The following is a 24,026-nucleotide window of genomic DNA, read 5'->3' on the forward strand; positions in this document are numbered from 1 at the left end:
ATTTTGACTCAGAGGAGGCACCATCACATTTCTATACCCTCAACAGAACGGCAATTGTCATTACTATTTCATATTGGTTTTTTAAGCTTCGGATTTGCAGTACTCGTAACCCACACGCATCCTGAACACAGCCGCAGAACACAGCCCATGCACCGAGCAGAGGCAGCGCAGGGGTAGGTGAAGGAGCTGAATCGTCCCGCATGCCCGCCAGCCCCGGACCCCTCGCCTTCACAGCGGCACCCCGGAGGCAGCGGCGCATCCCGGGGCTGGAGGGCGGACAGCGCGGGCGGCAGGAGAAGCGCAGCCCGGGCCAGGGGAAGCACAGCCCGGGCGGAGCGGCGGGCTGCACCGGCGGGGCGGAGGCGGGAGCTGCCCGCGGGGCTCCCCCCGCCTGCGCGCCGTGTGCCGGGAGGGGCGGGGGCTCGGGGCCGGGCCAGCCCCGCCGCCGCCGCCCGGCTCCGCCTCTCCGCCGCAGCGCTCAGTCCTGGAGCGCCGCTCGGCTGCCAGAAGGGAGCCGCCACCTGCTCCCGAGCGGAGTCGCTCCTTGCTGCGCGCCGAGAGGGAGAGCAGCCGCCCCGCCGCCCGCGCCCGGGAAGTTACCGCTGCTCCCGCTGCTCCTGCCGCCGGGGGAAAGCCGCCGCTGCTCCTTCCCGGCCTCGACGAGAGAGAAGTCGCCGCCGCGCCCCGGTGCCAGAGGGAAGAGCCCCGCGGGCGCGCCGCCCCGCTCCGCCGCCGCCTCCCGGTCCCGCCGCGGGCAGGCGGGATGATGGAGCCCCCCGCCGCCTGCGCCTCCTGCCGCTGCCGCCCGCTGCCGCCCCTGCTCTGCCTCCTGCTCTGCCTCCTGCTCGCAGCGCTCTGCCTGCCCCCAGGTGAGCGCCCGCCCGCGGGGAGCGGTGTCCGCGCCGTCCCGGCCGCGCGTAACTTGGCGGAGGGGAGGCCGGGGCGCAGGTGGCCGTGCCCGCCCGCCGCTGCCCGCAGCGCCCCAGCACCTACCGCGGGCTCCCCGCTCGCCGGGGCTCGCTCCCGACCGCCGGTGCCCGCCGCATCCCGCTGCGCTTCTGGAGGAGAGCGGTCCCCTCCTGCCCCCCGAGGGTGCGCCGGCTGATGCCGCCTCTCCTGCGGGAAAGGCAGGAGCTGCCCCAGCGGTGAGGGGGGACCAGAGGTGCTGGTCTCGTCTTCCCGCGTGGGAAGCGGCGGTGGGGTCCCTCCGGGGCGTTGTCAGCGGCCGCCGGGCTGCGCTGCCCCCGCGGGAGCCACGGCCGAGCCGCTTTCACTTCCAGGCTGAGCGGCACCTCTGCGCAGCGAGCCGCTGCAACTTGGGCGCCTCGGCCGCTTCTCCCCTCCGCGCCCTCGGTGCCTGCCGCGGCCGTGCCGGCGGCCCGTGGGACCGGCGGCCTCCCGCCGCTTGCCGCTGCCGCGGGGAGCCCGCGGAGCGCGGCGGGGCGGCCCCCGGCTCGGGCGGCCCCCGGCTCGGGCGGCGCTGTGTGCCTGGGGCGGCTGCGGAGGATCGGGGTCGAGTGTTTAACTTCGCTTCCCCTTCCCCGCTCCGCAAAAGCGCTCCCGAGTGAGGCGCTAGGGAAGTGGGAAGGCGCGGAGGGTGCTAAATATCCTAATTGTTCTGGGAATATTTTGGCTATGAGGTGTTTGTAGGCTTTGTTTTGTAAATATTGAGCGTGAAAGTGAAGTCTGAGGGAAAAGCTGTGAAGTGAGGAGTTCTGCATTCAGCGCGGGGACCGTCTCATTATTCTTGTAGAAAGAGCGTCAGCCTGTGGTAAAATTTTGTATTGCTTTAAGAAATGGCTTTGCCTCTATGTGCCTTTGCAACAACGGGGGGTTTGCAGAAGTGTTGGAGCTGGTTGTGGTTTTTCGTTCCTGGCCTCTGCCTGGTTGTTACGCGCTCTCCGTTTAACCATTTACGGCCGGCATGGTCTTGGTGAAGTGGAAGAGAAGAGCAGACCTTTTTCACTAGATGCGTTTGTGCATGTGTTTTACAAGCTCCAAGTAGAAAACTAGCTACAACAGTAAAGCTGGGGTGCTGAATCTGTCATTTCAAATAGAATAGTAAAAAAGCTCCAGACAGAATCAACAGCAATATTGGAAGTGTAAGCAGTGTGTCAAGCTGTGCTGCTAGGCTTCTCCTTTGGCAAATACAGGGTATAATCACTGTCAGACATAATAAATACCAGTCCCGGTGGCAGAACTTACAAAGAATACTGGTTGCTGTGATGCAGAGCAAGTCTTCAGGAAAGATTGTTCATTTTAGGAAATCTTGAAGGCATGTGGATTATCAGAGGGATAAGCACCTTCTAAGAAGCAAGACTTGGCCCCTGTGGAGAGATTTAGCCGAGTAAATACAACACGGTCTTGGTGATTGTGTGACTGTCCACATTTTCCATTTGAAGAAAATGTGCAACCATAAGATATTTTATCTCAAAGGTTGCGTTGATGGACCTGTATAAAAAGATGGTACCTGACTACCTATGATCTTAATAGGTCGTCAGCAAAACCATTTAACTTTTTCTTTCTGCTCTTCATTCCTTCCTTGCCTCCTCAAGGAGAAGCCCAGGCTGTGAGGAAATACTTGTAGAGAGAAACCAGCCCCACCTCAGCTTAGAAACTTTCCCTGCAGTACTGAAAATGCCTGGAAAGCCCAATAGTAGGTTTAATCTTCTAGTTTTCTGTTTATTCTGAGGAATATAAAAGATACTTAGATACAAAAGTACCTATTAAAGGGTTTTGATATTGCTGTAGTTTTACTGGTTCTTCCCCCTTGCTATCTCAGCTATTTTAGATGATAGCTAGTTTTCTGTCATCTAAACAAATTATGGATATATTACTCTATCACGGTGCTCAGCTTTTGGGAGTTCCAGTTGAGCTTTGGATGTGGAAAACAATAGATGAGCTATTAAAAGCATATTGAAAGTTTATATGGCTCAATTGTAAATATCTCTGGCAATATTCATGATGGACTGGAGATCCTTACGAGAAAACTTGGTTTTGTTTCTTCACAGAATAGACTGCCTAGGAAGATACGTATCTTAAAAAGAGAGAAAGGGTCCAAGTACACATTTGACACTAAGAGACTGGCTCTAGGTCAGACTAAGTGGGAATACCAGTTATAATCTCATACATCTCTAGAGGATAATGGCTGTATGTGAAAAGGAAGTCAACTCTTAATCAGGAGCTAATCACGGCCTTTCCCCCTCCCTCTGCTTTCTGGTGGATTATAACAACGAAGCTCTTAGTCTCTCCTTTTATTACTAGAGTTGTTACATATTGCCAATATTGCCTAAGCCTAGTGAGACTGAAACACTTAATCTTATTCGGGATACTCACTGTGTTCCACTCCTGACTGCGTTTTTCCCCTGGTATATCTGGTGTGACTTTGAGCTAGGGGAACTGGATTTCTGTAGTAAGATCTGGAGTTCACATGGGTTTTCTGAAACTGAAGTCAGAAAACATCTGCACCACGTGTATGTGCTTCATTGTGCCATGTATTTGTGGTTCAATATCCAGGTAACAAACCAGACTCCTGCTGAGTCTGGTGAGTTTTGATAGTTAGATTGATTGCTTTGGTGAGCATTTGATATATTTATGGTGTTTGGGGTTTTTTTCCTTTTCTTTTTTGGTCTGAAAGTCTTCCAACAAACTATTTTTTCTTGTGCTCTCCCCTCTACTGTTGCCTCCGAGAAGGCAGAGGACAACAATGGAAATCATCCAGGTCTGTAAATCCTTGAAATTTCAGCCAGGTGGTTTTTATTGAAGAAAATATATGTTGTTATGTTCATGAAATAAATATATCTGTCACAGGTCATATTTAATTTCAAGATATTTTATTTTCACCTTCCCACCTGTGTAAGAGTAATCCCCTTTCTTGCAGTTTCCATTCTCCTTTCTGAAAGTAACCTGGGTTGTTAAAATTAGTTAGCCTGGTTTTTTATGTTATCTTCTTTGTAGTAGAATTCATTTGTTGATTTACTTCCAGCAAAATTTTTTGGGGACCAGAATCTCTTAATATTTATGCAAGATGATACATAAAGGGGAAAATAAAGTAGCGTAAGTGTTTCACATAAAGCAAATTTACATCTGTGTGATCAGGCTAAAACTGTTCTCTATTTTCTTGCAAGTATCTTACTTATGCAGTGGGGTTTATAGTCTTAAGAAGTAAGAGTGCTCACTGCAGATTTCCGTGGTGTCTTACCTGATTCCATATGAGATCCTTCTAAGCCATATGAAAACAAGCATTTCTGTAGCAGCAATGGCTTTAATATATTGCCTGCTTATACCATATCACACCACTATGGACGTTTTTAGGTTCCTAAGAGAGGACTTTCTGGAGAGTATTTTCTGGGTAAAGTGGTTTTGGTCTTCTTGGGTAAAATAAGAGCAGATTGCTAGTAGGAAACTGTCTGCACAGGAGCCCCACCTCTCTGTGCACTTTGAGCCTAGCAACACTGGAGGGACTGAATGTGCTTGTTTTCTAGGAGCTGTAATTTGTAATTGTATCTCCTGACACTAGATTATCAATATTCAGTCTTCCCTTCTTGTGGTCTGTACTCCATAGCAAGAAGATCACAGATCAGCTGGCTTGAGGTCTGATCTCCAGTGGTTGTTCCACTACTCTTTCACACATGGGAGTTTTGTGGCTTTTTCGTACTACCATGCTGATTGTTGAAACTTTTCTTCTACATTTGTAATAGTATGGTTTGTAGCATGGTCTTGGTTAGTTCTGCCAGCTCTCGTAGGAGGCTAGACTTTATATATGGATTTTTGCCATTCCTAAAACCCCGTAATCTTCAAGCTCTCTCTTCAATGCTACTCAAGGTCCCTCTGGATTGGTTGGTGTGCGGCTTTTTCCTCTGGTAATATGATCATTTTTTAATTTAAAAAATGTGTGTAAACTGCAAGGCCACATTTGTAAGAGAATCGAGGACCTGTTGAAATATGCTGATTTCTCTCAAGTTCCTCTGTCTTCAAAAAAAAAAAAAAGAAAAAAGTTACGCTTCCATGCACTGATGCTCAAATGAGAGACTCTTAAAGAACTGTAAATGCTGTAGGATGATAATTAGAAACGACTCAAGCAGAACGTGACTTTTCCAGGAAAACCTGAATATTAACAACTCCCCTTGATATGAAATGGTTGAGTGTAATCTTCCCAGAAGACAAGGCTTTGACCTACATGTTCTTTATCTCAGTATATTTTCTTTAATGGGAACAGCATGAATATTGAGGGAGGCTGTACATTTCTGCCTTTAATGCACTAGAAAATGAATCTCATCATTTAGAGAGGAGATTGCAATACACCTTGTATTCTGACAATCCACTGCTAGCAGTGAGCAGATCAAGTTTCTTCCTTTTTTTTCCTTCTCTGGTTTTGTTTCCTTTTTCTTCTTCCCCAGTGTGTTTTATTGAGGATGACTTGAATCATAAGCATTCCTACACCAGTGGATGTTAATCTACTGCTCCAGAGTGTTGGCTCTTTTGAGGAATTTTTGCCTAGCTTAAGATCAAATTGCATTTGTTATCATGCATATAGGTCTCCAGAAAGACAAATAAATATTTGCCTATTAAAACACTGCTGCTTCTACTGAACTAGTGGTTTTATTGTTGATAAGAAATATGTATCTTTGGGGAGGTAAAAAATGGGAGAAAGTGATAAAATCATGTAGAGAGCAAAACAGGGCACCTGCAGCTTCAGGGTATGATTTTTAGAGGTTATCAGGGGTTAGAACAGTTCTGTAACGTTTGGGCAGAAAGCATTTGAAGTGCTTTCAACAGAGATGGAAATACTAAGCTGTTCCCTTGATAAGAAGTAAGAAGTGCAGTCAGTGATTCAATGAGTGTTTCAGCAGTCTGTATATCCATCTATTTTGTTTAGGTTGTATTCTGTACAGTTAACCCCTGTTATGAAGAGAAACTTCAGAAGCTTGAACTGCATTCCTGGGTTGTGTCTTGTGCTGTGGTAGCACTGTCTGTAGTTTGTCCTGGAGTTGTTAATCATGAGTGTTGGTCACAGCAGTTTGGGTGTTGGTCACAGCAGTTTTGGACCTTAGGGAAAGCTCTCAAACAGCAGCCAAGGACAACAGAAGTCCCCGGGGCTGGAGCCCTGGCAGGCAGTGACATTTTTGGATGTGTCTTGGGCTCTGTGTGGTGGCTGTCTCCTCCCTTAGCTGTCTCTGGTATACAGTGTCTGTGATAGGTCCCAGCTGCCCAGGCTGGAAGGTTTTGGGTTTTTATTAGAACATTGATTCTGACCACAGTTGGCATCTTTTTAACTTTGAAGAGATATTGGCAGCTAATTCAATAGAGGGAGCTCTGCTACCTTACTGTTAGAAGCAGTGTGTCTCAGCTTTTCCAGACCTCTGGCTTCAGCCAGAAAGTTATATTAAAAGTCACTGTTTCTTGACAGTGTTTTGTAGTGCTAGGCTTTGTTAGTGAAAGCATCTTACTTTCACCACAGGCTTTCTGTTGCTTGAAGAGGAAGGAACGACAAATCCAAGTCACCTAGCAGGCAAACCCCAAAAGATGACTCAATTAGAGGTAGTTCTCTTTTGCTGCAAGGCTTTGGGAGTTTCAGGTGGGTACACTACAGAATCAGGTTTTTAAGTGATGCTTTCTTTTGTGGGGAGGCAGGTGGTGAGATTCATGGGGAAGCCCAAAAAGAATGAAAATAAATAGAGGGTATTTCCAGGGACTGAATGGGCCAAGAGTGGGCATGAAATAGGGTACAAACAGGATAAGGAAATGACTGTACCAAACTTACTGCTTGGGTAAGACAAAGCTAGAACACTTCCAGTAAAATGTTAGGTAGGACATTTGTTGTTAAAAGTCTGTTTTTTCAGTAAGTTCTTCTAGGTGTTAGGGTGTGGGGGTTTTTTTCTTTTTTTTTTTCTTTTTAAGGAAAAGTAATATATATATGCCATTCTGTAAACATGGTCATTGTGAAAGATGCCAGCCCAGGTGTATGCTTTTAATCCATTCCATGTCTATAACACAGAAAAGTGCACGTACAGAAAGCTGATAACTGCTCTGTAAACTTGTGACTCTATATTTTTCTTGAATACTTTCATTTTTAACATAATATTTCTTATCGGATGGTTTTGAAACTAATTGTGAAGTCTCAATAAAGAATAGTACCTCTAAAAAAATATTCTTTGAGTCACCTTCAAGTAAGCTTGTAATGAACTCAGCTTTATTCTTCAGATGAATCCTGGACAAATGCCCTTTATCACTTCACTTGCTGCAGAAGTTGCATTTTTTAAATCCATTTTTCTCCAATTTAACTAAAGAAAATAACCATAGATAGTGGAGAACAAAATAGATCTAGCTTGTGTACAGTTTGATTTAACTGTGACATTTTATATACAACTGACTTATTTCATGGGTTTGTTGTTTTGGCTTTTTAATGTGAATTTTTGGTGGGGTGGGTTTTGGGTTTGTTGGTTTGATTTTTTGTTGTTGTTGTCTTGTTATTGTTAGAAAATGCAACAAGTTATTTTTTGAGAACTCACTGTTGGGCTGAGTGAGTTTTTCATGCTGACCAGGAAGAATTCCTAAGGCTCCTGTTTTAGAGGGTTGGCACAGTTTATCTCTGGGGTGGAATGGTAAATGTTCACTTAAGAGTCTGTGACTGGATACCTTACACAGAATACGTGGGTTGAAATGGACTTTAAAATGGACAGTTGAAGGCAACTATGAGATCTCAAAATTATTTGTGAGATGCTGTTTCTTTTAATTGCAGCTTCTGAATTTTCTTTCTGTTGATGAGATAGCTAGAGTATTGATCTATGCATTTTTCCCTTTTGGCATGGAATTTTATTTCGTGAAACATGCAAAACAGCATGTGTTTAGCAAAGTGAATTCTGTGACTCATCCAGATAAAATCATGGGTTTTTAGTTTATTCTAGTTGTTCTGGAGAGTAGACATGAACTCAGTGGCCTTTACCTATAAAACCACACGAGGAACAGGGAAAGGACAAATGGAACATTCAGGCAGGATTAGTAAACTGCAGTGTAGCCATGCTACTGCAGAAGAGAGAGGAATGCTGAATCGATTTCTTCATTCTTGATACAACACATCAAATGCTTTGAATATGGAGAGGTTGATAGGGTGTGTATTATTTTAAAATCCACAGTGACACCCCAGTATTGGATTTGCTTTCTAAAACTGGGGAACGTGAAAATTTCTGGCACTTGACATCAAAGTAGTACCCTGACAACTGGCAATGTAAATCCAGAAAACGTTTGCATCTTACACTCGACAGCTTTAAAGGTTAGTGAGGGGAAAATTTTTTTTAATTTAATTCATGACTGAGAATATTTTTAATACTACTCTTCAGTTTTCAAACTGGTGCACAGCTTGCTGCCAATCTTGAACCTGGCCTACACACAGAAGCAATAAGAAAATCAGTGTTATGAATGCCCCAGCAGCTTTCAGTTTGAGAGAATTATGTTTCTTTCTGTTGTGTTTCTGCACAGACAAGAACTTAGTAATGCAGAGCTTTACAGTTAGTAAAGCAATTGAAGTAATTTTGGTTAATAATGGAGTCCTGCGGTATGAAACAGTCACCAATGTATGAGTAAATAATGACAGCTGCTTTGCATTGCACACATTTATATTTTGCACTTTTTTTTTTCCCCTGATAGCTTTTGTTTTGTTAAATATTTTAAAACTTCCAGAAAATTGTTTGCTCCAGTAGTTCAGCTCTTGAGATGATTTCTGTAACAGGACTTTTGGAGGGACAACTGTTCTGTAGTTCAGTTTGACCTGGCACATCCCACTGCTGTTGAATGATGCAACATGTTCTGTTTTAGCTTTGAAGTATAAGTCCTTTACCCTCAAGATTTAACCCCAGTTAATGTGAGGTGCCCCACAGTAGCAAATTCCGAAGTGCCTACCTGAATCTTGGAATGTGCTTTCTGGAAGTTCACCTGCAGACTCGGTAAGGGTCAGGTTCTGGTATTTCATCCAGACTCCCATGTGTCTGTGGGTCATTTCTTGTCACTGCTTGTCACTTTAAATATCCCGGGGTGTTAAATCCAAAACTCCTGCACAGCTTCTGGGGGCAGCAGGGGGAGGAGTCTGAAACTTTTGAGATAGTGGGAAATAAGTGGTATGTTGCAAAAGTGACTACCGTGGATGTAGAGGCAGGTAACCCATTTCTTAGGAGACTCACAGAATATTTTGGCATTTTCTATGCAGCCTAAGATAATGTATTGCCTGCTCTGTAAGAAAGTTCTTTCCATCTCTCAAAAGACCTTTAAGCCCTTGGTATCTGCAGCCAGAAGGAAGGCAAACTTTCTGGCCTGTGTGTAAAACTGTTGATGTATCAGAGGGGCAAAAGAGATGCTTTGGTCTCCCTGAGAGCCAAAGGGATAGGAGCAGGGAAATGAGAATTGTGGTCTTTCCGGAGGTCTTGTGGGAGTGTAGCTGGGTATTGGGGCATGCTGACAGCGTCAGGCTCTGCAGAGCCTGCTGGCTGTCATCATCCTGCAAAGGGGGCCTTGGAGTGCTGCTGCAGCACAGCTCAGTGTGGGAGCTTGAGAGGTCCTCTTGGACAGTGTGCAGCTCGAGAGCCAGCAGGCAGGAGCTCCCTGGGGTGGTGGTCACCTGTAGGTCCATGGCGACTGTTTCGTTTCTGCTGTGTAAGATCTCTGTTCCTCCCAAGCAGGAGAAATTCCTGCCTTTTGCTTGGGATGTGCTTACTGTCTGACCTACTGCAGAGGGGTGTCTGCTTACTTTAGAAACACTTGTCTTCTGCTCTGAATGGTGCATGAAGCCCTCTGTAGGTCACTTTTTAATCATTATGTCCATCTGCAAGTCCAGCAGTGATAAGGAAAGATGGGCTTCAGCACACCCAGTATGCTCACAGCCTTTGGCTCTCTTTCCATTGCATCAGTGGCACAGGGCATAGAGGCATGAATAACACAGTGTGTTTCTGTAGTGAATGCTGAATGGCTGAGTATGAGCTGCCAGCAGCTTTATGCAGAAAGAAGTGGGGTGTTGGGGGGAGTGATATTTGCACCCAGAGGAGGAGAGGCAGGTGAATCATTTCTAGCTGGAAAGCTCAGTCCAGTATTTTAAGATGTGGGAGTAGTTTAGAAGACTGAGGTTGATGGCCCAGTCCAAGAGCTTATTAATTTTTCTGGGCAGAAGTAATACACTCAAACGGTTTCTCAAAATGATTTATTCTTAGTTTTACTTATGGATACTCCTGAAGGCCACGTGTGAGCTTCACACTGGAAATTTTGTGTGAGTGCATATAAGAACTCGGCCTTCTTGGTGTGGTGGGGTGCCTTGTTTTAAGGTGTGGATTCTAATTCACAGAAGTAACATCCATAGCTTGCTTTTGCTTGTGTTTCAGCTGATTTCTAGTCTTCCTGTGAGTCATCATCATCTGTAACCAGCAACAATTGTTCTGGAAGGCTTTTCATTGAAGTGTAAGAGAGCAGAGCTCTGAGCATGTGGGGATCTTGACTCCTTTTGAGGAGGCTCTCTCCATGCAGTGGAGTCAATATTTGTTACTGATTTGGACATACTGTGCAGTACAGATTTTTTTTTTAGAACCACAGAAGGAGGTTGGTAGATCACAGAAAGCAAGTTCTGTGACAGTGAGATAAATTCTACATAAAACTTGAGGGACCCTGTTAATTAAAAATAGAAACTTTAAAGAGAATAAATATTTCAATGAAAACCTTTATTTTCTTGCTAAAACTTTTCATGATGTTTGAAAGGGGTTTTTTAGCTGGCTTTTAAGTCATTTTAGTTACATTTTTTGTATTTTCTTTTCCTTCTTTAGAGCTGAACTTTTACTGTCTTTAGGGAGGGATAGCTACTACAAAATCAGAAGATTTATTGGGGCTTAATTCAAGGTGTGAGGTTATGACCTAAATCTCCAACCTGCTAATAAAATGCTAAGCTCTGCCATTTTCCATTATCTTCCTCAACAGCAACTTGAAAGTTAAAAAACCCAAACCAAAACAAAAGACACACATTTCAGAGTTTCTTTAATTCCCTGTGGTCGGGGAACACTGAGGACTGGATGTGGATTCGGAGTCGGATGGGGTTTCTTTTTCTTTTTTTCTTTTTTTTCTTTTTTTCGTTTTTATTTTTTCATTTTTCTTTAAATATAATTTAATGAAAGAGGAAATTGATGAGTGTTCTCTGAAAAAAGTGGCATGGTATGCCAGGCTTTCAAACAGTGGTATTTGTAGAAGCTGTTGTGAACTGACAGTGGCTTAGGAGAACCACTTTCCTCTTGGATGTGTCAGCACTCCTGGGTTCTTAAGTCAGGGTGGGAGTTCTACAGCATGCATTTCATCTGAAAGGATTTGAGTGATCTCTGGTACTTTAGTCGTGGAAAAAAAAATTGTTTCTTGTGGCCTTTGCTTGATCTATACTTCAAACAGAATGGACAATTCACAGCCTTTGGCTGCTTGGTAATGCTTTAATTGCAACTGCAAGGCTGAAAAATTTTGTATGGTCTACCTCTGCAATGGGTGCACATCATTGGTAATTTCTAAGCTGTTGGTGAGTCTGGAATCCTTAATCTTGTGCAAATTATATTTGCAGATATACCAGGTGAGTTGCATGTTGAAGAGCTCTCCCAGTGTCAGGGTGGCTGAACTTTGTCACACAAGGCTTGGGAACAGGGAGATTGTCTTGTGATCAGAACTGGAACAGCACATGTCCATGTCAGAAAGCTCAGGGAGGTCCTGCTCCTGCCACCATTTGCATCAGAAGCAGCAATTCCTGTGAGACACAGTTTCGCCACTTGTCGCGGTGCCAAGTTCAAAGCCCCTTGGCTTCACCCCGAGCCAGCCCAGGCACCGGAGCAAGCGTAGTCCGAGCTGCCCCTCAGTGGAGTAGAAGGGGTTGGCCCTGTGGGTTCTTAGCCCTGGGAGAGGCCTGAACAGCAGCAGAATATCCTGAGCGACAACACCGAGAGCAAGAAAGGAGGACCCAGTCAGCCAGACAGTGAAACCACAACTTTAATTCCAGCGAACACTGTCAGGACCAGACCGGACTGGACCCCGAACAAAGGAATTCCGGAGCTTATAAACCCTCGGGGAAGGGGAGGGGAAATGGGAGTTCCTCTCTGCGGCCTCCAATCACAACTTATCACTAAGGGAACCGGGGGTGGGGTTGCTAGCCTTGGACTAATCAGGGGAGGAGTAAACTCAAGGCGGGAAAGGAGATTGACATGTAACTGATAGGACTAAAAATAGCTGTCTGCAGGTGGGATGTATCAACTCATGCATATCAATTAGGGGGGGAAGGGGGTACATAGAACAAAACTGTACAGCAAACTTGAATACTAAAACTCATGAGATGTTCCAACTGTTTCTCCCAATCATACTTAAATCCAGTCCACATAGTAAACCACTCGTATTTCTTTCTGCTCTCTCTGTCTCTAAAGTCTTCTCCTTAATGTCCTTCTTTCTGCTGCCTCACTCTCTCTCCTGAGTCTCTCATAATATCTTCTCTCTCGTCTGTCCTTCTTCTCCTCTGCGCTTTCCCTCAAAACACTTGCCTTGTCATGCTTAAAGTCTCAGCCTCCTTCCAGTAAACTAATCCAAAGTTCAATACTCGAAATAGGAGAATATTCAACCACCCACACCACCACATTCCCTCTGTTGCAGGAAGGGACTGGGCTGAGTGTTTTGTCACTCTGGAGAGAGCCTGACACTGTCAGCCTGTACCACCAGCTACTGCTGCAGCTGAGGAGTGTCTGTGTTTGTGATTTAGCCTTGGATGGAACCCTTGTGTGGGCTTCAACCAGGCCTTCTAGGTGCTGTATTTTGTATATTGCCACATCTGATCTCTTCTGCTGATGACACACAAGTGGAAGTTTAAAATTTTGTATAGCAAGTTGGAAGCTAAATCTGTTTTTTACTGCCATTTTATTTGGAGGGGAGTCTGAACCTGACTCGTCAAAATTGTAGAAAAGGAAAAAAGATGTAAAGATTACTTAAATTCTCACCAATTTTTATTCTTTTGGCAGCTGAAATTTAAGAGAAAAGGGCTAGATTTCTGGTTTAAAGAAAGCAAAATAACATAATAGCGTTTTTTTGATTTATAAATACAACTCGAACATCAAAAGATATTTGAGAATATTTCAGGCTGAGAAATAGAAAATGCTTTTTTTGCTAGCACATTGTTTGCTTAACTTCACTGTGTCATTGACTAGGTATATGCCTCTATGTTCTGTAGGCTTTGGAGAGTGAGAACAACTAAAGCTGAAGTATCTAGAATCTGCAACAGCAGCACTTTGGATCTTTGACAGGGTGTATTAATGTGCATACTTAAAAGTTCACTTCTCTGCCACTGTTCTGTAAGCAAATATTTATGACTGGAGCCTTTACAGACTGGAGAGGGAAGTTTGCTGTCGGTAGTGATGATTGGGCCAAAGACACAGATCAGCATCTCTGCGGAGTGGCAGACCCAAATTAAAGGCAAAGAAGTTACTTCCAGCATTTTCACCAGGTATATCCTTAAAGCCTGTGGAAAATATTATGGCAAAATCGTGGAAAGAGGTCTTTGCAACAGAGTCTGGGAAGGGTACAGTGTCGTTTGGGAAGCTGGGACAGAAGGGACAGAGAGCAGGGGGGCAGGAGGAGCTGTGGGCGTGTGTGGGGCTGGCGTGTCCTGTGGGTGAGTTTCTGGAGAACAGTCTGAGGGGAGCCCAGCTTTTGGGGCTGGCCACATCCCCAGCTGCTGCAGAGATGAGGAAGGGGTGTGGGTGGTGAGAGCCTGGCTGGGAGAGCAGGCAGGCCGCGTCAGGAGGAAGGAAGGAAGCAGAGGGCCCTGGCACAGCCGCACGGAGCCGGCGTGTGCTGCCTGTGCCCTTGCGTGGGTGGCAGCGGCAAGCCCCCTGCACGGAAAGGGCAGCTGGGTTTGGGCCAGCACGTGGAACAAGCTGTGACAGAAAAGCAGAAAGCATTCTGGAAACTGGTGGGGTTGAGGAGAGCCCCTGATCAGAGTATTTGAGGGAGAGAAGCAGGGGAGAACTGACTCTCAAGATAGGCAGTGCCTGCCTTCCCCTGTCTGCATCTCCTCGTGCTCCCCTGGGTTTGACAGTCACACCCTTTCCTTTCACCTGCCTTAATTCAGCAAGAATGTCCCTCTTGGTAAAGATCACATTACTGCTGTGTCACCCTGTTCCTCTTTTGTCAGCCACAGGTCCAGTGTCATTTCCTCTCTCAGGAAGCCGTCTCTGCTCCCCCACAAGGGCTTTGCAAAGCTGGCACAATCTTGCACTGTGGCCTGTGCTCATAGGGCAAGCACCTGGAGGAACGCTCCCTTTCTGACAGCCTCCCTTCTCCACCTAGGGGAGGCACAGATAAAGCTCTTCACACTGACAGCCTTTTGGAGGGGAGGAAAACACCCTGAGTGCTTTCTTCTAGGCATGATGAGAGACTTGGTGTATGAGGAGCCAGGGAAAGGATGCCATGTGCTGAGCGTGATCGGTGACCTAAATGTCTGTGCCTGTCCTGTTGGGCCATCAGATGATCTGTGGAGTGACTCACACCTCACACTGTGGGCATTCAAAAAACTCTCACTCCTGGAAAGAAGCAGCCCACATTCTCCCAGGGCATTGTTACCAATTCTGAATAAATGTAACATTAGGTGTTTATTAAGGATATTGTAATAAACATAGATGTAGAACCTGCTGCTGCTGAAATTGCAGAACAGCCACTGTTCTGGTCTAAGCTTGCTCATGCTGTGTCCAGACTGAGGGGGGGATCAGCCTGTGGTAGCTGACAGGTGCTGTAAACCTCTACCAGAACCTATGCTTAGTCACAAAATCCAGAAATTAAGCTAACACAATAGTTTTGAGCTGTGACCCAGCATGTGTTTGAACACCCAGCTTTGAAATTATTAGAGTATTTAAACAGATTCTTAAGGACCTATTTTTTAGGATAGAGCTAGCAGGGCCCATGCCGAGGGGGCACGGGAGGATACAGGAAACCGTAAGTGATGGTGTAGAGGCTGTTAAGATGCTGGCTACTGTCTGTGAATCAAAGTGTCTTCCTGCTCCTTGCACAGCATGTTGAGCTGTCATGACCTGCAGAGAAATAGTTTAGGCTGGGGATTGATCTAGTTCCATCTTCCCAAGTCTCATGCAAGTTCATCTCTTTGGCTGACTTTTTAAAGCCTCCATTTTTAAATTGCACACACGTGGTTTTGCCATCTATAAAATACAATGTATGAGAATGGATATATTTTTTTTCTGTGTCTGTCAGCAGGGAATAGGCAGCTTACTAAGCTTTCTTGAGCGTAATTTTAAATAGAGAAAATGCTTCTATATAAACTGAGATTATCTCATCACAATATTTTTATGATAGTTAATTAAAATGTGAGAAAATCCTTTAGAGCAGATTTGCAGTTTTGTGACTTTTATGAGACTTAACATGAGAGATCTATTTTTATAGTTATGCCTTCTTATTAGTTTCAGGATTAGGATATGCTTAAATGCCTGGCTATCAAATCCTGTGATGATTACTTGTTTATTTTGCAGTGTAGACTAAATCAGTTATGGTCCCATTCATATGTTGTTTGTGTCCCACTTTTCAACAAGATATTGTAGTGCTTTATTGTTATTGCTATTTAAAATAAACTCCCAGAGTAGTTTTAATTTCAGCTTGTATTTTTTTTTTAAATATTAAGTTTCAGTGAAGCATATTTTATTATATTGTTGTGAATAATGATCATTTACGAAGTTCCAGCTCCTGGACATCCATTTTCATTATGCTGGAAGATTGGAAAATGTGAATGAAAGAAGGATCTCTGTGACTAGCTGCAAGAGATCTAAATACTTAAAAAGTTGTCTATATATAAATAAAATCCTGTAAAATCTTGACTCTCAGTGCATAGAACTGTGATAGGAAGCAAGACCTATATGTCTTGGTTTAAAGACAGATATCTGCTAGGAAGGGGCAGGACCTCCCTAGAGATGGAGAATTCAAATCCCCTCCCTCTAAATTATTCCAATTAAAAGGAAAATTAAAGGAGCTTTCAGGCAGAGTTATGGGGGTAGGAATAACAGTTCTTTACTAATATATATGACAAAACGACAAACAAACAACAACTACAGCATCAATAATAAACAGAACCAAGAACCTTGAGGGCTTTCTTTTACAAAAGCCCAGAGCAGTTTGATCTGGGTGCCCCTGCAGGACTCCGAGAGGCTGAACTGGAAGGAAGGAAAAGTCCCGGGCTGGTGGATCAGATGAGGAGCTCTGCGCTGGCAGCTGGAGGCAGGGGTGTCTCGGCAGGGCTGGGCAGTGCAGGGCTACAGAGTAGCAGGAGGGTCTCAAAGGTCTGAAGAAGCAGCGGCGGTGGGGGGAGAGGCTGGAGAAAGCGAGTTCAGGATTCTCGGGTACACGAACAGATAACGATAGATTTCTCAGGACGAGGCAGAGGCAGAGTGCAGCCTGACTGTCTTCCTCGGCGCTGAGAGCAAGAGTGCCTCCCCCTCCCCCAGATCTGTCTTTTTTGCCTTCCCCAAGGCTCATCATCTCTCCCTTCTGAAGGACACTCCCAGGGACTCAAAAACAATAGGTGTAGCTTCGTGCTGCCATATCTGTCAAGCACTTTTTTTTGTTCTGACTAAGTAGTCATTAAGGCTTCTTGGAAACTTATGGGAAAAAATTCTGTGAGAAGAAAAAAAAAAAAACAAATCTAACCCCCAACACTATAGAAAATGTACTGAGATAAAGAGGGAGTTGTTGAAGACCAGCGTGTGCTCTGTTCCCTTTGGACAGGCATGCCAGTGGAAGATTGATCTCTAGGCACGGGGCTTTCTATTTGAACTTGTGCTCAGTCTAAAGAAAGAAAGGCTTAAACAAATATTTTTTTTGTCTTTCTTTAACCATGCCTAGGATAGCCTGACAACATGAATCTTTTATTCACTTGCTCATCTGTCATCTCAAATAACACCCAGAAGTTCTATGCAGAATTTCTCAGTCTAGTAATTGTCCCATCAGAAGTGAATGTGATGAAGATTCAAAGTCCTTTGCCTTGACCTATTTGTGTGAGTGACCCTGGGGAGGGACTTGTGCTGTAGGCCAGCAGGTGATTATGCAAAGGAGTAAAGAACTCCGCTCTTTTCTCCCTGTGGGCCATTAAACACAAGCTGTGCGGGTTTTGGGATGATCTAGAGAGGAAACACATCAGATAAGGATTAGGTAGAATTCTCAGGGCTGACTGTGCAACAGATTTTGCTCAAGAATATAATGCCTGTTTCCCTGGTGCTTCTACACCAGCCCAGGTGCAAGCATAGATGTGCTTACGTGAGCAGACTGCACCGTCAAAAGCGAAGCAAGGGAGAGGAGGAAGGGAGAACTGTTGTGCTGCCAGGAATACACATGCTGATTAGAGCTATGTTTATATTAGCACAACCATTCTGATACAGCTAATTAATCAGAATTTGTCTACCAAACTATGCCTTGGAGATATAAAAACACAAGATTATGAGATTTGCCAGATTTCTGTGACAGATCTTCTTGGGAGACTTGTGGAACAAGACTAATGATTGCTTCTGCCTCCTAGATTTCCTTCCAGAAAAGGAGTAACTTAAGATAACCTTGCATCTCATTTTGTCTCAGGCCATTTACCCAGTAATAACACTAAATACACTGAAGTAGTCCACATAATTTTTTTTATGGCAATTTGAGTTCAGTCTTTATTCACAGAGGGGAAAGTAGGCAGTGAGACAAACTGTTAAATAAAATACTAACATTTTACATACAGGCTTTCATACCAGTGCAATTGGATGCATACAGAAAGGCAGAATCAATTATATAGCTGCTGCTTATCAGAAGTTAAGCAAATAGTAAATGCAGTTTCATTTTTATAATCAATTACCTAGCTCTGAAACTTGTTAGCAAAGGTTGGGAGCTGTAATAATTTTCATTGAATGCCTACACATTATCTCGATGTATTTCTATATGCTGCATTTTAGGGAGATGAGGGAGAAATGGTTCTTTCCTGAAGTCTTTTAAACTGGCTTCCCAAAAGATGAGGGTCAAGCCCTTCAATTTCTGAGCTCAATTTACATTCATCCCACAACAAAGATGATGTGTACTTTCTTATTAGTCAAACACCCTTTTTTTTTCACTTGTAAGCATAGGTTGCTTTACTTTCAGCTTTGTGAGTTTAAAGAATGCTTGCATCCCTGCGTGGTTACTTTGGCCACATCATTGTTCAGAATTTACAGAAAAGTGGGAATGTAACAAACTTTATTCTTTTTTCGTTATTTTATTTTCCTCCAACGTTCGCAACAATGATCTGAAATTCCTTGTGTGCAGAACTTATTTATTGCAGGTGACAGGCTGTGAGTGCATTGTGCCATGAAATTGTCAGTCTTTCAGTCCTGCTAGCCCAGTGTTTGCTGTTTATATGCAACCTTTCATGTTCTTATTTTTGAGGTACCGCCTTTATTTTTGTTCAAATGTTCTATAATCGATGTTTGATTTTTGGCTCTTTTATGATGGTATTTCTGGAGGCTCATGCAGGCTTTGTTTCTGGTTTTCTGCTGGATGGTAGCATATCCTGTCAGAGTTGCATATCTCTGCATAGCTTATTTCACTGAAAGAGTAAAAAACCCCCTTTTGTTTAATATAATTTGGGGGAGGGGGTGTTTTTGGTTTTTTTTTTCTGCATCTATCAGAAATGGTTGGATCAAGTTGCTTCCCTGGCTAGATGATGCCCAGTAGGATATTTTGGTTGTGTTTCTTGGTTATTTTGCTCAAGACAAAATTAACTTTGGTGAAACTGGGTGCCTTGTACCTTTTCTTTGTTTATTTTTCCACGAGCACGGTAAAATCTACAAAACTGGTAATGTTAGCAGTTGAGTTTTTGCTCATTTTTAGTTTAAGAAAAAACATTCTTGCTCTGTGTAATTTTATAGTTATTTAACACAACCATTTGTTATTTCTTGTTCAAGGCTAGCTTTTGTAGACCAGTTAACTTCTGAATCATACTGTATCACAGGCATCCTCTTTTTTCAAAGAGCATTTAATTGGCATTAGTCAGGCTCTCATTAACTGCATTTTCTATTTCAGTATTATCTTTTTGTTAATTGACTTAGTGTCCTGACTGAACCTCAGTTTTTAAAAGTGGTAGATAGCATTTGAATCCCTGGCAATGTCCAGTCATTTTAATTTGTAGAATTTTCTTCTTTACTTCTTCCCAGGACCTCACTGAGAGACTCAACTGCCAGCTGCACATTGCAGCAGCAGTGAAAATGAAAGCATTTCTTAGGTACACTTGATATCTTTATTTAACTCAGAAATCTTTATTTAACTGGAAGCAATGCTAAGAATAGCAACCTCCTCTAGCCTGACTTGCACGATTCTCCTTCAGGCCTTGATGTCTGTGTTCAGTGGGGCTGTTTTTCTGTTCTCCAAGATCATGTGTGTCTTCTCAAGTTGCCCCAACTTTCTGCACAAATCACTCAGGGAATCCAGATCACACAGATGGTTTGACCAATTCTTCCATGAGCAGAGGGTTGATGGCAGGGCAGGTGTCTTGTGGCAGGGGTTTTCTGCGTGCTAAGTGTGCCTGGGGCTGTGCAAGGATCCTGGAATGAGCACAACACTCTGGTGTGGAAGGCTGTAGCTGTGGTGATGTGCTGGGAGTTGATTTATGGAGGTGCTGCTCAGTTGCGTTATCACCAAGGGAATTTTCATTCTAGTTTTGTTGCTACCTTGTGGAACATCAGCTCAGAGGTACCTGAGCCGTAGAAAAGGGGTTGGAGAACAGCAAGACTCTTTCCCAAAGTCCTCTGTGGACAGGAGAAGGACGTAAGAGTGAGCTCTGCCCTTCACAGAGATGAGAGGAGGGTGTTTGAGTGAAACTGGTTTGTTGCCATCACCAGCCCATCCTGGCCAAGTGGGGTTGTCCCTCCAGCAAATGCTGCTGCTGCTGCCCCTGGGGCAGGGCTGCTGCACAGTGCCTGGGGGAGCAGTAGCTGCCTGGCTTGCTTCTGCCCAGAAATGGTCAGTGGAACTCATTCCTATCATCATCTAAAATGACAGAATGAAAGAATTTAAGTAGGCTGAGAAGGACTCTGTCACTGTAGGAAAGGAGAAATTGGATGGAGATGGAAAAGCTAAGTAAAGGTAAAGAAAAGCAGAGGGAATGAGGGCTGTTGCAGAATTTTCTTGTAAATTAAAGAAAAAAAGAAAACAAACAACAAAAACCCTCTTACTGACATGAAGTAATAAAGCACAAGGATGGTTTCTTTGCTTTCTATTTTATATTTTGCACAGGTTATAAAAATGATATAACTGTACTTCATTTATGTCTATCAATAATTGAGTCTGTAATTAAGGCTTTTATTACCAATAAACCCATGTGATTCTGTGTGTAGTGAATATTATTAAAGCCTATTTTTCATTATAAATTTCTCCTGTTGATCCGTTATTAAAGTGGTATTTTTTAATTTTAAAATAAAGGACATAAAGCATTTAGTTGGCAATTCTTTTCTTTTTTTTTTTTTTTTTCCTGAACACAGAGTAGAAGAGAGCAATATAACAGAGATGATGATCCATGCACTATCTCCATTTTTTTGTCTCACTAAGAAAACATAAATATTCTTTTTCAACCTTTAATATGGGCCTTGGGCAGGGCTGACTGTGTTTGAAAGTCTCTCTTTCTACATTCCAGTTCTTTGTTTTGCTTTATTCCTCAAAAGTTGTGTGACTTCAAATGCAAGGGAAATAAACTCTAGCAGAGGTTTTCATAAGCTGGTGCCTGCAGATTAACATGCGCTTCTGCAGATGCTCTTTTCTCTTGTGTTTTGTGTCCTACTGCTGCACTGTAGAAACATCCTGCAGAAGGAAGAAACATAGTGGTGTGAGTGGATCACTGTATTTTCATGTAATGTGACTGATTTTCTTAAAATAAGGAAATGGTACTTAATTATTTGATGTTAGTGCCTGCATTTTAATATTGCAAATAGAAGTTAGATAATGTTTTGAGTTGAAAGTTGATGAAGGGGAGCATACTGTGCTGTACAGCAATGGTTTCTGCACCAGTATGGGCTGTTTCTCAACATCCTGAATATTTTTCCTCCTACCAAGTGACTTGTTTCTGAAGCTGGAGCTGCTGCTTTGAAGACTCTTGTCTTTAACAGCAGATCTGTACTTAAGACTTTCTGCTCTTTCCCACAGTTTGGAGAAAACTGGTGCCTGACTGTTTTTTTTTTTCATTTTCCTCTCCTTTCTTCTTTTTCTCCTGTCCCAGTCCCTGACAGTCGTGACTATTTTATTTCTGCTTCAGTACAGCTCTCCTATTCCCTTGCCTCATCAGCCAAGGTAATGAAGAGGCACACCAGACTACTCTCAGGATGCAGTTTCCAGCTAATTGTGTGCTCTTGAATTGTCCTCTTAAGAGAATTATTTCCGAGATGGACTATATGTCCCTTCGTAGCTGGTTTCAAAAACACCTTTGGGTGTTAGAAGCGCTCAGGCAGCTGTCCAGTACCTTCTCTGGATTTAATTCATTTACATGCTGTGAACGTGGAGCATCCTGATTACACCTCATCACTTGGAAGGTCACTTTAGCAGCTCTTCCAATTAAGTTGTCTGTATTAGTAAAACAGATTTTTTTTTTTCCCCTTCAGATTTTTATTTGACTTACACTGAAGTCTCTCATGCCCCTTGGGCAGTTGCTGTAAAATGTCAGGAAGTGAAGAAAAACAGTGATTTCAGCATGTAATGTACTATTCTTTCAAAACTCCTTTGATGTCAAATTGCAGGGCTTTTTCAGTGTAGCAGTGGTGTCCTCGGTGGAAGCTAGGTGATGTGTAGCTGCTGTCAACTGAAATCAAATCACCTATCCTGCTGAGGTTTTGCTTGCTTTGTCTTAATTTCTTTTGCTGATCTTAGAAAGCATGTAATTTTTTCAGCAGTGTGAGTTTTCAAAGTGGAATAACTCATGCATACGGGTTGGTTAAGTTTCATCATTGCAAATAGCCAGGTTTCTTTGGCTTTACTGTTATTAAATGTGCTAAAAAACCAGGGCAGACCCTGGTTATTTCTAATGCTGACAGATTAATTCTGTGCTGTTAAAAGGTAGCAGCTCTGCCACTGAGATCCCTGTGGCCCAGTATCTGCTGTGTGTGTATGTAACTTCTTTATTAAAACATTAAACTGGTGAAGTTCTGTACTGGTGTATCTTAAACACAATTATTTTATTACTTTAAATGATACATTTTTATGATTGTTTCTCTCTCTCTACTAGTCTGGCATGAAATCTCCCCTCTAGGACTTTTAGTGCTTAGAGCAGAAAGCAGAATAGCCTACCTGCTCTAATACATGCAAGGACATGTCTTGCTGGCTGTGAAAGCATCTTGTCTTTGTGTAAGATTGATTGCTATACTTCACTTTTGAGTTCCTGTTTTAGTTTTGCCCTTCAGAAGTTTTACTAGGATAGTTTGTAAGTGCCAATATTGTACCTTAAGTGGGTGTGTTAGATAGTCTTAGGTGTCATGTTCTTTACTGATGTTTGCAAGTTGCACTAAATATTGTTGGGGAAAAAATACAAAGCAAAGCACAAGAGACCTTTATGAATAATTGTATGCTTTCAGAAGTGTTATGCTTAGCTTGATGCACACTTTAATTCTCCAGAAAGCACCCAAGCAAAAGACACAATGCAACCAACTAAATCTTTCTCCTCTCCTTTTCAAATTTCATGTATCTCAGCACTGCAATTGTTTCTGCTGCTTTTTTAATGCCAAAAAGATGTAAGCAGATCATGGAGCTGTTGGAATATTGCAGAGTATTTTACAGTTAAATTTTTGATTAAAGAACAGAAGTAAGGAGGGGATGCTGATGTAAATAAATGAAGTATAGAGAGCAGGAAAAGATACCTAAAAAGAAAGTACATTATTGGAACTGCTATATAAATTTACATAAATAAAAATTTATAGGATCAAGTATGTCTAACTGTTCAACAGGAAATCTGGACCATATAAAACTCTTCCATCAGAGTACAATTTATTAAAAACTTGTATTTAGTATGGAGTTGAGTTTATTTGTATTTAGTTTGGAGTTGATGGTGATGGGCTAAGTGGAAGGCTGTGTTTACCTGTTTAATCTTTAGGTCTATGGATAGATTTTTTAGATGATGTAAAGCTAAATTTAGGCTCATGGTGGATATGATATGATCAGGTATGATCCATTTAAATTTTGTAATGCACTATCTTTGCTTTTCTGTTTTAGGTGTAACCTTTGACCCTGAAATTCTGCCAAACTGTAACATGAGGCTACAGGTCAGCTGAATCCACAAAGTCCTTTAAATTCAGTGTTTGAGTAACACTGTAAACAGGAGTAAGATGAGTATGTGTCTCTGATGGGAAGAGGGCTATCTATTTTGGTTTTGATTTGGGTGGCCTCTCTGAAACAAAACGACCTTTTTTCTGTATGCTTCCAACACAAGATCTAAGCATCTTTTTGAGCATCTAGTGAAACATACTGACCTCTGAGCACATGGCACTGAACAAGATTCACAGATTTTTATGAGGGCAAGAATGGATTAGTTGAGCTACTGCAATAACAAGGCTTGTTACTGTCAAGGCACACAATCCTGTCTCTGCCGTCAGTCACTGGGTTTGCAAACAGATTGTTGATGCACACATCTGTGAAATGGGGTTTGAGGGGGATGAGAAGTATTCTCTGGAGAAGGCTGGCTTTCTCTGAGCCAATATGTTGGGTTTGCAGGGCCAGGTTTTGGTATTGGGTGAGAAGTATTCTCTGGAGAAGGCTGGCTTTCTCTGAGCCAGTATGTTGGGTTTGCAGGGCCAGGATTTGGTATTGGTGGAGCTGAAGGGGTGGCTTGTATGAGAAGATGCCAGAAACCTCCCCCATGTCTGCTACAGCCATGGAGCACATCAGCGACGGTGGCAGCACCTCTGGAATAATGTATTTAGGGAGGGGTAAGAATCTGCATGGTGGAGATCCAGCAGGAGAGAGGAGTGAGAATATGTGACAGAAACAGCTCTGAGGACACCAAGGGC

General features: G+C 43.4%; 1 protein-coding gene across 3 annotated transcripts in view; it reads left to right on the plus strand.

The window, feature by feature from the left end:
- The first annotated feature begins 412 nt into the window (after nt 1-412).
- The window catches only part of ALCAM (activated leukocyte cell adhesion molecule), a 117,566-nt gene continuing 93,952 nt past the window's right edge, over nt 413-24,026 (plus strand). The window contains exon 1 of one of the 3 annotated variants that reach the window (XM_063393793.1): nt 413-869. In XM_063393793.1, the coding sequence (XP_063249863.1) occupies nt 764-869 (106 nt within the window). In that variant the 5' untranslated portion in view covers nt 413-763. Of the gene's footprint in view, nt 870-6,510; nt 6,578-23,330; nt 23,350-24,026 lie in introns of those variants that run through there. The other 2 variants (XM_063393794.1, XM_063393796.1) reach the window with 2 other exon arrangements.

Source organism: Prinia subflava, chromosome 3 (genome assembly GCF_021018805.1).
Source record: "Prinia subflava isolate CZ2003 ecotype Zambia chromosome 3, Cam_Psub_1.2, whole genome shotgun sequence".
In the NCBI taxonomy this organism is placed as follows: Eukaryota; Metazoa; Chordata; class Aves; order Passeriformes; family Cisticolidae; genus Prinia; species Prinia subflava.